The 15,425-nt window shown below is 44.1% G+C and overlaps 1 protein-coding gene and 1 pseudogene across 1 annotated transcript in view; one reads left to right on the top strand and one right to left on the bottom strand.

Moving 5' to 3' along the window:
• KIF5C (kinesin family member 5C) overlaps window positions 1–15,425 on the bottom strand; it is a 145,774-nt gene that overhangs the window by 87,486 nt on the left and 42,863 nt on the right. Inside the window, exons 2-3 of the mRNA XM_011230488.3 lie at window positions 8,279–8,369; window positions 732–805 (exon numbers count right to left, since the gene is read on the bottom strand). Of these exons, the coding sequence (XP_011228790.1) occupies window positions 732–805; window positions 8,279–8,369 (165 nt within the window). The remainder of the gene's footprint in view (window positions 1–731; window positions 806–8,278; window positions 8,370–15,425) is intronic.
• LOC109490301 lies at window positions 13,497–14,194 on the top strand (annotated as a pseudogene).

The raw sequence follows: 15,425 nt of genomic DNA, 5'->3' as shown, positions 1-15,425 counted from the left end.
CATCCCGAGGATACTAATTTAACAAATATATTATTGAACCCCTCCTGGATGACAGCCACTGTTCCACGCACTGGAATGTGCGTGAATAAACAGGTGAACGGGACAATGAAGATCTCTGCACTAGTGAAGCCCACACTTTTTATTATGGTGAAATTTCACCAAGTTGTAGGAGCTTCAGAATTTTCAACCAAATTTAGAAACTTAGAATTGTGTGAAATCGTCCCATTTTAAGCACTGTCTACAATTAAAAAATACATATAATAATAAATTTAAAAAATTTAAAAACACACAGTGCAGACCAAACAAAAGTATGTCTCTGGGCTGGATTTGGTCCACAAGCCAACTTCTTTACATCTCGTCCTACAGTGTTTTATTTCCTCTGAGGAAACTCACCTCCCCAGAGTGGCCCTCCTTAGCATCAGTGATTCTCACAACAGACCTTCTCGGTGAGATTAGGGCCGCGGTGCATAAGGGTACTCACAGCACTGTTTATCTTATTGAGGAGTCTTTCTGAAGACTCCTCATTTTGAGAGAGCTACCAACAAAGGATTTTTTTAAAAATTCTGAACCCGAGATTTTATCGCCCCTATTTCGAAACTCCACAAAGACAAAACAAATTGGCCAAACACGAGCAGCCCCTTAACCACCTCTCTTGCACTCAGTCAAGGGCCGGCCGCACCAGAGTTGCCCAGCCACCCCAGAGAATGCCCCATGGTGCGCTGCGATCTTACCTCCATGGTGTGCGTTTTTCCTGATGAGGTCTGTCCATACGCAAAAATCGTCCCATTATAACCTTCAAGGACATCTACAAGCAAGAAAATGAAATTAAAATTAACTCATTACTTTGATCATATGCTAGTGTTGGTTCCATATTTTAAAATTACATTTTCCAAATGGCCCATCTCATTTTTCACACAAATGATGTATTTCAACTCCATTTGCATTTTAAGTAGAATTGTGAGATAAAAGCAGAAACGAAGGCCTCCACTGTTCCACAAATAAGAAATGTACTCACATTCCTACAGAATATATTAATGAAGAAAGAGGCAAAAAGAAAAAGAAAAAAGAAAAAGAGGTAGACACCCTCTCTCCCAGTAACATCAACATTAAGACAGATATCAAACAGTATGCTTCCTTTTTAGCAGAAAGATACTTGAGTTTTCATCTCTAAATTGATCTCCCGAGATCAGTCGGAGGAAGAAAAACATTATCAGTGTCCTGAGTCTCTGGAGTGAGGTACAGAATAGAATTTCTTTCCTAAAGATCTGATTTGGGTCAGTTGAAATGCCGGCGCAGGCGAGCTCCTTGGGGAGGTTTCTCAGGAAGGCCACCCGCAGCCCCTTCAGAATGGAGCTAGTCCAGAGCTGGGGAGAAGGACAGGGCCCCACTCTGTAAACCCAGCCACACAGGGACAATCCAATCAGCCCGGAAACCGCCGGGGCCCTCACTCAAAGTGAAGTCCTCTGTTTTTTTAGTGACAGCACTAGCAGGACGGCCCAGGCCCATCAGCATCGGGAATTTCTTTTAATTACACAAGGAGCACACTGTGCAAAGCCCCACACACGGCAGGCCGGCTTCCATTTCACACAGGGACGAGGGGAGGCGGGAGGACAGAGGCTGCTTTGCACTGCAGATTATCTGTGGGAATTCCTTCAAAGCAGCAGAGGTGATTAAAATATATTTAGCACTCGTTCCCCTCAATCCTCCTTCATCTGCATCAACATTACCAAAAGGGAAATAGTACATGATTAATATCCTTGACCCAACATCTCTACGTAAGGGGAGGAAGTCTCATTCCTCAAAGGGCAGCGGGGGCATGAGGAACCCCCTACTGAAGCGTCCTCTTCGGGGCCACTGGCCTCTTCACTCACCAAGCCAGGCCATCAGCTCCATGTAGTTCAAGCCCTGATTAGGCTGGTTGGTTTGTGGTTTTGTTCTCTCTGAATTTCATAATGCCATTAATTTTTGTTGTTTTGTTAGCTTGTCTAAAACTTTTTTCAATATACATTTTATTGATCTGAGGTTAATGGAATATGAACTGGGGTCAGAAAAGAAAGTGGGGAAGAAAGGGATAAAGAAAGGGGGGGTGATCAGAAGGGGGAATGAGGCATGAAAGACTGTGGACTTTGAGAAGCAAACTGAGGGCTTCAGAGGGGAGGGGGGTGGGGGAATGGGATAGGCCGGTGATGGGTAGTAAGGAGGGCACGTATCGCATGGTGCACTGGGTGTTATACGCAACTAATGAATCATCGAACTTTACATCGGAAACCAGGGATGTAATGTATGGTGACTAACATAATATAATAAAAAAACATTAAAAAAAAAAAAAGAAAGGGGGATTTTCCTTCAAGAAGCTAAAAAAAAAAAGACAGAAATTAAGCAGCAGATTTTTTTTTTTTTTTTTTTTAATCCTAGCAGCCCTCCAGAGTTTGTGTCAAGCTATATTGAGAGAGAGGAGGGAGAGAGAGAATGTTCACACATATCAAAACTTCTGGTAATGGTTTCCTTGGGAACAGGAGAAGCAAAAACTTGAAGACCACAGTGTAAGGGCTGGAGGTTCAAGCTTCAGTTTTCACAGAAATGCCAACTTGCTCAGAGAACAGATTCAGAGTGGAGAGCCTCTAAACGGCCATGAATGCAATGGTCTTTGAGGGACACAAGGAAAGAGGTACCTTGCAGTCGTACTTTTAAATTCTATATTCATGGCATAAACAACTCCAGGCGGTTGGAACGCCAGCCACAATCACAGCACTAAAGCTTCTGTTTATTAGAAATCAAACATCTCCCCCCACACTGAAAGGGCTTCCTCACCTTCAGCCCTGTGTAGGAGGCACTCTGGGACCTGGCAGCCCAGGCATTAGATCAGGGGTAAGGAGGCCAAGGCCAAGGGTCCAGCTCCCTCTGCTCCTCCGAACAGGTGGCTGGCGACCCTGCACGTGCACACGCACGCAGGAGACAGCTCAGAGCAATGAGCCTCACCCTAAAGAAAACTCGGCTCAGAGCCAGAGCCCCACAGACAAGAGAAAACCCGGCACACGCTTCTTCCTCTGCCACAAGGCAGTGGGGCTGGGCACCTGAACCAGGCTCCCCTGGACAGGGTCCACACCTCTGAATCCAACCTCCTTAAGTAGAATGCACAATCCTACTAACTCCTAGTTAGCTGTACCCCCCAGCTCCTGCAGGGTAAAGCCTGGGACACACACAGGGAAACAGGCGCTCATGGAGAATGCCACTTGTTTGGGAGCAGGGAACTAAGGAACACGGGAGACTCTACTTGGAGAATCCTTGACTGTTTGCTGCTGCTATTTCAACATGGAATGCAATTATTATTATTTTTTTTTTTTTTTAAGGAAAAGAGAGCACATAAAACCCTATCAGAACAAACTCTGCTTGGTCTTTAAAGTACTATTTACAATCATGTTACAATTAATTCATTGTTGGAGAACCTATCTCTAGTATTCAAGGTCGAACAGAGCTGATGTCCTCTATCAACTCAATTGTGAATTAAATGGTAATTTTAAAAAGAAACCCACTGTTCTCGATTGTCTTCTAGACTCATCCGAAGATATCGGTTTGTTTACCTAGAATGTGTGATTATCAGGGGAGAGGAGAGGCAGGAGGGGGAGTGAGCACAGGATGCATTGGGGTTGGGCCGATGCATTGGGGTTGGGCCGCTGGGATGGAGGAGGCCGGAGCCCCGCCAAGGAGAGCAGCGCGGGAGCGCTCCACACTGAGCTGCACAGCCTCCCCCACTCGACCCTCATAGAAGCGGCCCACAAAAAGGCACTTTCATCACATGAATGACAGTTCCTGGGCCCAAGGAAAGCATTTGTTTCAGAGCCTCTCCCGTAGCAGAATGACTATTTTTATGCACCAACCGCAGAGCCGGGAACCAGCTCAGCCAGACAGAACCTTGCTTTGTGACGGGCTCTGGCGTGATGTGATCTCAGCTCACGCCACAGCCAGCAGCACCCACAAACACAGCACACGTCCATCCGGCAGCCAAGCAAACCCAAAGAGAGATTCCGCTGCAGGTGGAAAGAGCCTTCTCACCTCCAGAGAGGAGGGTGAAACTTGAAAATACTTCTTGTATCCTGCTGTAGACTTCGAAAGCCAGTTTTCCACCCTAGGTTTTGCCAGTTCTGAGCAGAAGAGTTAGTTCCACCGTTGGTAAAAATTTGGGGAGGAGGTAATCATATAAGTTCCTGAGAAGGCATGGCCTCCTACCAACTCCCCAGGTAAAATGGTGGCCTGTCAGTGGCACTAGTGACTGACAAGTCATCCCTGCCTTGGAATCCTAAGGCTCTGGCTGGCCAACCAGACTACTAAAGTAGGCATATGCCTAGTGGCAGCCCTGCTGAACGCTAGTGGCAAACCAGAATGGCGGGCTGACCAGTCTGAAGGGAAGGGCACTGCTGCATCTTCAGAATGGAAATTCATCTCACTGTTGGAAGACAGACAGAGCCACCCCAAAGCTCTGGGACAGCGATCTCTATTCTCTCCCTCTCCCCACCTCCACTCCTATCCCTGTCTTTTTGCAATGCTTGGTTAATAGTCCATATGGCCTGATAGAAAAGTAACAACTCATAAATTGTTACTAAATGCTCATTATGAGCTCCCCAGAAAAGTGGGGGCAGGGGTAGTGCAGAAAAATTCAAGGAAGACAGGCAAACGCAGGCTCAAGTTCCGGCCTCACCACCCCCTAACTGACCTGGCCAAGTTATTTGACCTCAAATTCCTCTTTAGTGCAATGGGAACAATAATGCTCACACCTCATAAAATTGTTGAGACTTAAAATACAATAACATATGTAACATAGATGGTGCCTGACAGTAGCCCAATAAATATATTTCTTAGGAGACACTTATAATAAAATAGATCTTATAGTACCCTGAACTTAAATTTGTCAATGAGTCCACATTGCCTGAAGGATAAAGCCCATCCATTTCCACCAAACTCTGCTCCAGCCTATCTTTTTAAGTCCCAGCCCCCAGGTACCTTGCAACACTCTAAGTTGGCCAAACATGCCATATAATCTGTGTCATTATGCTTTTGTTGTTCCTAATGCTTGTACAGCCCTGTTAAATTCTACAGTATTCAGGACCCAACCTTTCCAAGAAGCCTTCCTTCATTCTCCAATCCTCATCCCCACTCACCAAAATCAGTCCCAAGTGACTTTCTTCTGTGCTCTCACAGCATTTTCCACACAGCCACCATAAAGCTCCCCATAGGTATGATAACTATGAATGCATCTGTCTCTTTCCCTATACATGAAGCTTTTTGCAGACAGTCTTCTATATCTTGGTGACTCTAGTCCCTAGCAGTGCCTACACCACATGGTAAATACTTAATACCTTTGCATAAAGGAATGGATAAAACAAACAACCAAATGAATGAAGCTTAAAGAAATCTGATCTAGAAAACAAGAAACCACCTTCTCATGCTGTGTACAGTCTATATCTAGTTAATTTGAAAGGCAAATGCCCAGAGTGACTTCTGTAGACTGGGAAAAAATTCCCCATACTTCAACAATAGCAAGAAGTAACCATGGTTTTTAATTCCTAGCGCGGCCACAGAAACCTTCCTATCGACCATGCTGATAGTCACAAATCCCATAAGCTCTTCTGGAAGAAACGGAGAATTCCACATACTCTTTCAGACAACATTTTGAAAAACACACACCAGACAAAGATGGGAGTGTGGGAGGTACCAGATTTCTACAATCAAATGTTTGAAATACGTTTTGAAAAACCCAGTGAAGTTGAAGGGAATGAAAAAACCAAGAGAGAATAAAGCTATCCAGTTAAAAGGAGCCTTTCTGATCTCAAAAACGTTAAGGGTTCAGACAGCCTTGAAAGAAAAGCTCACCAGTCTACTACATTACCATGAATCATGGGGGCTGCGGTGACCTTCCGAAGTTATCTGATTAAATTCCTGGCCTCTAGAAAAAGAGGCCCCTACAGCACCACCTTCCTTGCCTGATTTAAATAGGGCTTGTCATGACAAAAGAAAACTCAGTTGTACCTAGTAACTATTCCAAGGAGTTCTTTCTTATATATCTGTGTTTTACCCTGCTGATGCAGAAGTAACATGGCCACCTCCCCTCACGCTAGCCTTAGTGGATATTAAAGAAAGTTAAATTAGGCCTTCATCATCCCCTAATAATTTCCTTTCAAGGAAGAAGAAAGTACTCTTTATTGTTACAAAATGAGTATGTTCACATTACATTTACAGTGTCTGAAAAATACCTGTGTATCATATCATGTCAGAGCCTAACGTTACCCTAAACGGTTTTTTTGGTGGCTCACCATCTATTGGGCCTCAAGTTATCCAGTTAGGTCACATCTTCACAAGAACTTTCCAAGGACTGCCTATTTCTGACATTTCATACTACAGAAAAACCCAAACACTGAAAGAGACCCAACTTCTCTAGTAATGAAGACTGAAAGATTGGGATTGTTTGTTAATCACAGGATTTTTTAAAAATGGAGTGCATCTATCTCTAATTACAACATCAACTTAGAGATGTATTTAAATGAACCTCATGCTTAGCACAGCACGTGGTAAATACTATTTGGTTCTGATAATGAAAGGGGAGAGAAAAAGAGTGAAATTATGGCTTACATGTGATTAATCTTACTTTAATAAAAATAAGGAAGAGTCTGCTAATGGAGAGGAAGGAGGGCTGTCTAGGAGCACACCAGAACAACACACTCCAGGGAGAGAGAGAGAGAAAACATTTTTAGACAGGAAGAGATACAAAAGCCTAGAAGCAGAGAGAAGACAAATATTACCACCAGATACAGGCCCACAGTATGATTCAAGAAGAGCCCAAATTCAGGCATGTTTTTCTCTTCTGTTTTCTGTAATAATCTAACTGTGAAGACATTCCAGGGTAATTGATGTCTGCAACAGGAATGTGAATAACCATACACCTCGGTGAGGAACGTTACATACTGACTAAGTCTCCCATGCAGGTGTCCGGGGTCAGAACTAACTTAACAGATGCACCCAGGGCCTGGCTTTTATGAATTTCAAATAGTTAGGCAGTCAGCTCGGCTTCCAAAAACAAGCACATCTTGCATGACAAGGTGCTTTTTGAATTCTGTTTTTGCTTTTTTGCTCCTTAGACCTAGAGCTACCTATAAAGGTGGCAACATCAGGACATTTGAAAGCTCAGCTGCCATAGCTTTCAGAGTTGAAGGTTAAGATTTGAAGATGAGGGGCGCCTGGGTGGGTCAGAACTAACTTAACAGATGCACCCAGGGCTGGCTTTTATGAATTTCAAATAGTTAGGCAGTCAGCTCGGCTTCCAAAAACAAGCACATCTTGCATGACAAGGTGCTTTTTGAATTCTGTTTTTGCTTTTTTGCTCCTTAGACCTAGAGCTACCTATAAAGGTGGCAACATCAGGACATTTGAAAGCTCAGCTGCCATAGCTTTCAGAGTTGAAGGTTAATTTGAAGATGAAAAATAAAGTAGCAGGAGATGCCCCTCGGCTCTGTCCAGATGGCGAGCTCCCCCAAGGCAAGCTCCAGCCTGCCCCTGATTTGAAAGGGCAAGGTAGAGCAGTGTGTAAATTGCTTCATCTCCCTGCTGTTATTTTGACACAAATCCTGCAGGGCCAAGGCCAGTCCCAGAGAAAAGGATTGATGTCTAAGACAATTTTAGGCTTCAGGCTATCTATTTGGAGGAACAAATGTTGGTATCTGGGTGGAAAGGTTGAAAGTGGGTTGGACGAAAGTACATTTAAGGAATGCTGAGTGGGAAGAACTGCTCAATAAGCAACAAGGTAATGTGATTTTATGACGCTGTAGAAAATGCCTTGATGCCCAAGAATTTTCCACGTGTAAGGCTTCTCCCTGAAGAGACAGATGTACAAAATAAATCAGCCAAAAATATACAACTGGAGATTCAGAAATATATATATTTCTGTCTCCTTCAAAGTAAAAAGGAGGCCTTATACACTCCAGCAGTATTTTAAAACCATACAGAAATAGTGTGACCATAGCTTTTAAGCTTCGAGGTGGCAGAATAACTCTGCCATAAAGGTGGCCGAAGAAATAAAGAAATTTCCTTGGCAAGGAGCTATAGAGAGGTTCGAGAACTTGCCTGACATCATAGTATATCAGGGCCAGAGCACCGGCTATAATTCAGTGTTTCCAATCAGCAGGCCTCTGCTTATAGTCAAGGCACATTGATTCCTAGGCTGCAAATATCACTTAATGTTTTCAATTACTCTGAAAGGCCCAGGAGGAAATAAAGAAATAGCACTTACCTTTGACAATTTGCTTTGCACACGCGTTGTAAACCTGCTCCTGGGTCGTGCTGGGAGGCAGCACTCTATCGAAGACATATGGCTTCCCTTGCTAAAAAAGACGAAAGGAAAGGGCGGAGAAAACACATTAGAAGTTTAGGAATAAAAAGCACTAAAGTAGTTAGACTACAGGCACTAAATCACAAACCCTATCCTTGAAGGCAGCTCCACACTAAGACTAGAGAATTATTACAGTGTGAACCCACACGTACGATGCGCGTATGTGTTTTACATGCTGAGAATCTGAAAAGGAAAAAAAAAAAAAGGTTTGTTTTGCTTTTACTTGAAAACACTTTTTCTGATGAAAAATAGGCTGAGGCTTCATTCATTCATTTATTTTTTGAGAGCTTCCTCTGAACCAGGAACTAGACTAGAGGCTAGCCAAATCAGAAACCGGTCTGGCCTATAAAGCATTCAATCAAGAGTGGCAGGGAAATACAAAATGCCTAGGTACAAAATAATGGGACAGAGGGATGACAAAGAGAGTAAAGCAGGCCTCCCTGAGGAAACGCCAGTTCAGAGGATCCGTAAAGGATCAGAAAGACTGAGGCAAGTGAAGAGCCATGGAAGAACGCAGCAGACAGCGCGGAGGGTGGAGCACGCGGGAAGGGGTCTGGAGTGTTCGAGTAACTGGAGGCCGGCACAACAGGAGGTGAGGAAGGAAATGAGGAGCCAGTTAATGCAGGGCACTGATAGCCAAGATACTGTGCTTGGATTTTATTTGATGGGAAGTTGACATGATCAAATTGAAGAAGATGCTCTTAAGAGCAAGCTATTATTGCTTTGTATCCCAAAGAATGCTAGCGTTTTCTTCACATCTATAAGTGAGGCCTAACTGGGTGGAGGCTTCCAAGCCACAGAGGGCCCTTCCGTACAATAAATCAAGTGATTTCCCCAGGTGCAGGATCTTGGGGTCTGGTCTGACAGTGGGCCATGTGACATTCGAGGGAGTAACTGTCAGAAGGGAAGGGGAGAAGCTCTGCCCTGGTCTCTATGAGCCCTGACCCCCAACCACTCGATGTGTTCACCAAGGAGTTATAGGGCATTTACATGTCCTGAGGACCACGGGGAGAACCCTCCACCCTGCCCCGTAACGGTACCTTCTCCCCACCAACACCACCCAGACAAGGGGTGGCCCTCCCGCTGCCCTTTCCCATAGCCTGATCCACCCAGGCAGCCCTTCATCTTCGTTTTCCCCAAGTGGTTAGAGGGGACGGCAGGAGAAGGGAAGGAAAGAGGAGAGCCCGGAGTCTCCTTCACCCCCACCATGCACCAGGTCCTACACGTGGCTTAGACACCAGGAACGTTTACCCCAGGACAGTCCTGCCAATGCTTCAAAAAGAGAACTCCTCATGAGGGACCCAAGGACAAGGCTTGCTACATCCCATAACCTTCACACAAAAGTACGCAGCTGTCACACTGGCTTGCCGTTTTACTCATTCATGACTGTGGGTAGTGCTGCACATAGCTAAGGTCCTTTGCTTCAGGTGTTCTGCTTGAGCTTTTAGTCTTTGAAAATGGGACTGAGCCAACCAGGTAAATGAGCTACTTCCAGTTTGGTCTTAGAAGAAATGGAGAATTTTGAAGTACCATAAAATTTTTTTTAAGTAGGCTCCACGTCTAGCATGGAGCCCATCATGGGGCTTGAACTCACAACCCCGAGATCAAGACTTGAGCCAAAATCAAGAGTTGGATGCTTAACTGAGCCACCCAAGGTGCCCCAAAATTTTATTTCTATACAAAGCAGCAGAATCAGTCATTTCGTTACAATTATGGAGAGGGGTTATTTTCTGATGTTTTGTTCCCAGCAAGTTTCATTCCATTAGTGAACCAAGTATTTGGTTGAAAAACCAAGAGAATATTCCTCACCAATATCTGTTGTCAGCTATCAGCCTACTACATTCTTATTAGCTTTATCTGTTCGTAAAATTAACTAAATGTCAGTAAGGTAAAAGGTTAGAATAAACATTTACGGAGTTTGCATAAGTATTTGTCATCCACTAAACTTTCTTAAAAGAAACTATAGCTTTGCTTAATTTCAAACAAATCCATTATTTCTCCAAACTTGATAAGAATCACCAAAATAAACCATCTTATTTCCAGAACAATCCTACTTTGAGTTTTGGAGAAAATGCACTTACTACAGCAGGAAAAATGACCTATTTATGGTAAATGGTACAGAAAAAACAGAGGACTCCCAACTTTGCCCTTCAACTTAAAATGTTTGTTGGAGTACAATGTATGTTCCCTTGAAGAGAGGCAGAAAGCAAGAAATCTCTACTACTCATTTAAATAATATCATTTATCAAGTGACAGACATAATACAACAATTTTCCATAAGCTATAGTTAACTCCCAAACAGAAACTGCCTTTGAGAAAAGATAAAATGTAGAAAATGACTTGTTTTGAGACTTCTTATCAGGACTGGAATATAAGGAAGTTAAAAACATAAGGGTTTTTGTCTTTTCATACACTAAGTTGGCTATATAGGCTTTTATTCTAAGTGAACCTTCGACTCTTGAAATTCAAATTGAGAATCAAAATTTGGTTACGGATTTTTCTCCAAGAATTGATTTGTGGCCTTGCCATGCGAGCTACATATACAACTGCCATTTAACAACAACAACAACACTCTTTGCTGCTTTGGTAATGGTATGAAGATCTCACAAACCCTGAAAGACTTCAGCAAACCCCCTCCCCTGGCCCCCAGGAGATGACAGTCTCCCTGTTTGTGATCCCGCTATGGCTGAGGGTTTCCGCAGACTAGCACTGGGCCCAGCGTGCTCTGGCTGTCACTAAATGTGCAGCTACAGAATACATCTTTCAATTAACGTTTTAAGAGGGGTGCGAAGTGTTAACACTTGAAACTGAAGGATGAGAGCACCAATTACTCCCAGAGACACTTTCCTTTCCAGGCACCTACTCGGCACATGGTTCTCCCATCTCTCTGGCTACTCTCTGTCTGAGTCTTTGCTGGTGTCTCTTCTAAATGATGGTGTATCCCAGACTCAGACACCTCAGGCTCCTCTCCGTCTACATTCTTGATCTTCACATAATTTAAATGAACATTTCAGACTTCAAATCTCATCCAACCTCCAGATTCAGATACTCAATCACCCGCTGGACATTTCCACTTGGATTCCATTAGTCATCTAAAACTTAGCTGACCAAAAATGAATCATCAGGTGCTCCATATCTGAGTAAGAGACCAAAATCATCACGTATGTCGCATAGATTCCATATTCCAAATATCCCAAATTGATCATGTCCCATCATCTATACCACACAACCTTAGCTCAAGCCACCATGGTTTCTCATCTAGACAACAGCTACAGTCTCCTTGACACCATTCTTGCTCCTAACAATCCAATTTCCAGTTAGCAGGCAGAGTGAGCTTTCTAGAACTATAAATCAGATGATATCAAATCCTCCCTTAAAAACCTCCAGTGGGTTCTGTTAGACCAGACCCTCTTCATCCCCACCCCCCTGCATTCTTCTCCGTCTCACTACAGTAACCCACTGCACTTCTTCACTCCTCCGTGTACTCCATGGCTCCGGGCCTTTGCTCTTCACTTCCTTCCCAGAACCTCAAATTCTCTCACTGCAGATCTTCATTTGGCTCACCAGACATCTTCATTTGGCTGTCTCTTTATCACCCTTCAGATGTCAACTCCAATTTCTCCTCTTTCGAGGGCTTCCATGCTTCCATCTAAGGCAGCCCCATCCCCATCCTGGCATCACTCTCCATCACGTTACCCTATTTGGTTTGCTCCATAGCAATTAGCGTGTGACCTATTCTCAACCAATCAAAAGGACCACCACAATTAAAGCATTTAAGCAGCTAAGACAGAAGTCGTATAAATCCCAAGAGCTCACTGCATGTAGGCAAACCTGCTGCAGTTTATGAAAGGAATCTGGATGGGACACGCACACTCCGTAGACACTACAACTGGAAATGAAATAACCCAGCTTTGCCACAAAAGCCTCTACAGAGAGCAGCTAATGGCATAGGAGCAGTCTAACTAAATAACTTACCAGGATCACATGCAAAAAATAACAGCAGAGGGTTCTTACATTTTTATAGTTAAAATTAAAAAAAAAGAAAATCAAACCACTTCCTATCAAGTTGTTGAGAGCAAAGTGTCCGTGAACCATATGGCCTGCCTCTTAATTCATTTGACCCATTACCCAACAACCGTTAACCAGCCTGGAAGGAATATTACTCTGGGAGATGGAGGAAAGCAAAAGACCCACTTCAACATTTAGAAGATGGGCACCAGGAGGGATGTTAAGGAAACTGAAATTAATTGCCCAAGAAGAGGTCATGGAGAAGTAATCTAATAATAATCTCTAAGACCAACCAAGGGTTGGGACCAAAGGTGCCCAATGATTTCAATGATTTTTCTCTATCATTACTAAGAAAGAAAGAAACAGGGAGGGGCGCCTGGGTGGCTCAGTCGTTAAGAATCTGCCTTCGGCTCAGGGCGTGATCCCAGAGTTCTGGGATCGAGCCCCACATCAGGCTCCTCCACTGGGAGCCTGCTTCTTCCTCTTCCATTCCCCCTGCCTGTGTTCCCTCTCTCACTGGCTGTCTCTCTGTCAAATAACTAAATAAAATCTTTAAAAAAAAAGAAACAGGGGAAAAAAACCTTAAATTTCCACAGTAAGATTTAAACTCACTCTGTGGAATTATCTTTAGACACTGAGGAATATTAGGAAGAGGAACGGATTTCTGAGAACAATCTTCAAGTCTCTGTGCCAGGTGTTCACGTGACTTCCTTCCTGAAAGTACAAGAGATGACAAATTCTTTCAGCCTCTGCTGGCCACCTTCTCAGTGCTGTCTACCCGCACCATCACCAACCACAACCCAAACCCTTTTCTTCTGTTTCATCTCATTTCATTTTCACAGTAGCTCCATGAGGTAGATGTTACTATTCCCATGCCACAGACTGGAAAACTGAGGCCCTTTGGGGAAATAACTTTAAGTCTCTGATTTCAAGTGTTCTTCCTTCACACCATGCTGTTTTCCTAAGCAGCTTATGATGTACTGGAAAAGTAGGAGACACACAAACAGCAGATGCTTCGGACTCATATGATAGACTGAAGCGAGGTAATTCATAAGGTAACAAAAGTCAGAGACCCCTACTGTAGCCTACAGAAGTCAAGAAAGTGTTGACCATGAAGGTGGGACTGACATGGAACCACTGAGGAAAGAAGCGCATAAGACCAGGGAAGAAGGGTTAGACTGGCGAGAAAAACGGTGGGCATGCACGTGGCAAGCCTTACTGGCAACAGAAGAAATTAAAAACAGGCAAAAGCCTTCCGCCACAGGAGCCAGGAGGAGCAGCAGCCATCACTCTGTACTATACTATGGCCATGGGTCTGAGCAAGGGCCACAAGGTGACCAAGACTGTGAACATGCCAAGGCCGAGCCACTGCCACGGGCGCCTCACTAAGCACACAAAATTCACGTGAGACGTAATCTGAGAGGTGTGTGGCTTTGCCCAATACAAGCGGTGTGCCATGGTGCTGCTCAAGGTCTCCAAGGACAAGTGCACCCTCAAGTTCATCAAGAAGAGGGTGGGGACACACATCTATGCCAAGAGGAAGAGAGAGGAGCGGGGCAACATCCTGCTGCCGTGAGGAAAGCAGCAGCCATGAAGGATTGAACCCCTCCCCTCTGTATGTCATAAGCCTTTTGTGGAACTTGGGGCTTTTGTGCTGGTCTTGGGAAGGAGTAGAGACCTGCCAACATCCTTCCTGGGGCACAGTGGTGAGGGACACGGGGGTGCACACTGGACAGCCAAGTGGCCAAGCAGCCAAGCAGCCAAGCAGTACTGGACAGGGTTTTCAATCATAATCAAATAATTCATATATGCCAGGAAAGAAAAAACCAACAGGCAAAGGCCAATCAGAGCCTAGGAAAAGGCATGTGTGAGCAAGTGTAAGACTTGGCTATGAAAAGCTGGAAGTTATTAAGAAAAATTCTAGAATGTTTCAGAGCCTAAAAGTGCTTCAAGGTCAGCCCAACCCACAAACTTAAGGTCAGGAGAGGGCAGATGGCTTGAAGAAAGTCACCCAGCCAGTTAGGTAGGTAGCAGACCTGTGTCCCGAATTCAGACCTCCTGGCTCCCTATCTAGTGTTCTAAAAGTTCTGGCTTTAGAATCAGTTGTTCTCTCTGAACATCAAGGAAACAACAAGCACGAGCCTCTGGAGCTTTGTTTTTCCTGCTTTCCTCCTAATCAATTCTAAATTATTTTCAAATACGCAGTTGATTAGTTCACTGAACGAGGAGTCATTGCAATGAGAACTAGGGCAGTAGAACAAGGGAACGAGGATCTTGGCCTCTCGGAGTTAATACAGGCCCTACAGTCAGCCCTTCCAGCCTCCTCTCAATGCGCAACTCCCATCTCCACGAGCCCTCGTCTCCACAAGCCCTCACCGGCGATGACGAACTGCTTGAACCTGGACTGGCTCCAATTGTTAGAACGCTGTATCCTTACATTGATTTAAATCAGCCTCCCTGAAGTATCAGACCTGGCACCGCCCTCCAGAACAAGACAGACCAAGGCCCAAGACCTGCCTATGTCAACAGCACAGCTATGTTTCATTTTGGGAGCTGTGTTCATTGTCTAAATCTCTTTTATCTCATCTCAGAGGGAAAGAGAAAGACAGATGTGCTTCCTTCCTAAAAGTTGTGTGGATTTGTCCTGACTTGAAGGACTCCATAGGTGCCCAAGGTTAAGACATCACTAAAACATTGTATTAGTTTGCACAAGGAGAAATTAAATAAACTCACAGACTCTGAAGGGCTTTGGTAACAACCTGAAAGAATGTTTCCAAAACATCATCTAAGAAGCAGGAAGTCCTTGGGTTAATGTTGATACTCATTTTTTATCAACACAAATGTCGTGCCTAAACAAGTTTTGTTTTGTGTTATTTATTGAAATATTATTCACCTGCCATAAAATTCACCACTTCAATAAAAGGGTACATTCTGCTGTTGCTGGAATCTTTACCAGCTTGGACAACCATCACCACTATCTAATTTCAGAACATTTTCATCACCCCGAAAAGAAACTCAGTACCCCTCAGCAGTCACTCCC

This window comes from Ailuropoda melanoleuca, chromosome 2 (assembly GCF_002007445.2).
Source record: "Ailuropoda melanoleuca isolate Jingjing chromosome 2, ASM200744v2, whole genome shotgun sequence".
NCBI classification, from domain to species: Eukaryota; Metazoa; Chordata; class Mammalia; order Carnivora; family Ursidae; genus Ailuropoda; species Ailuropoda melanoleuca.
Note: the sequence above shows the minus strand (reverse complement) of the source record. Positions and strands in the feature narration are given on the sequence as shown.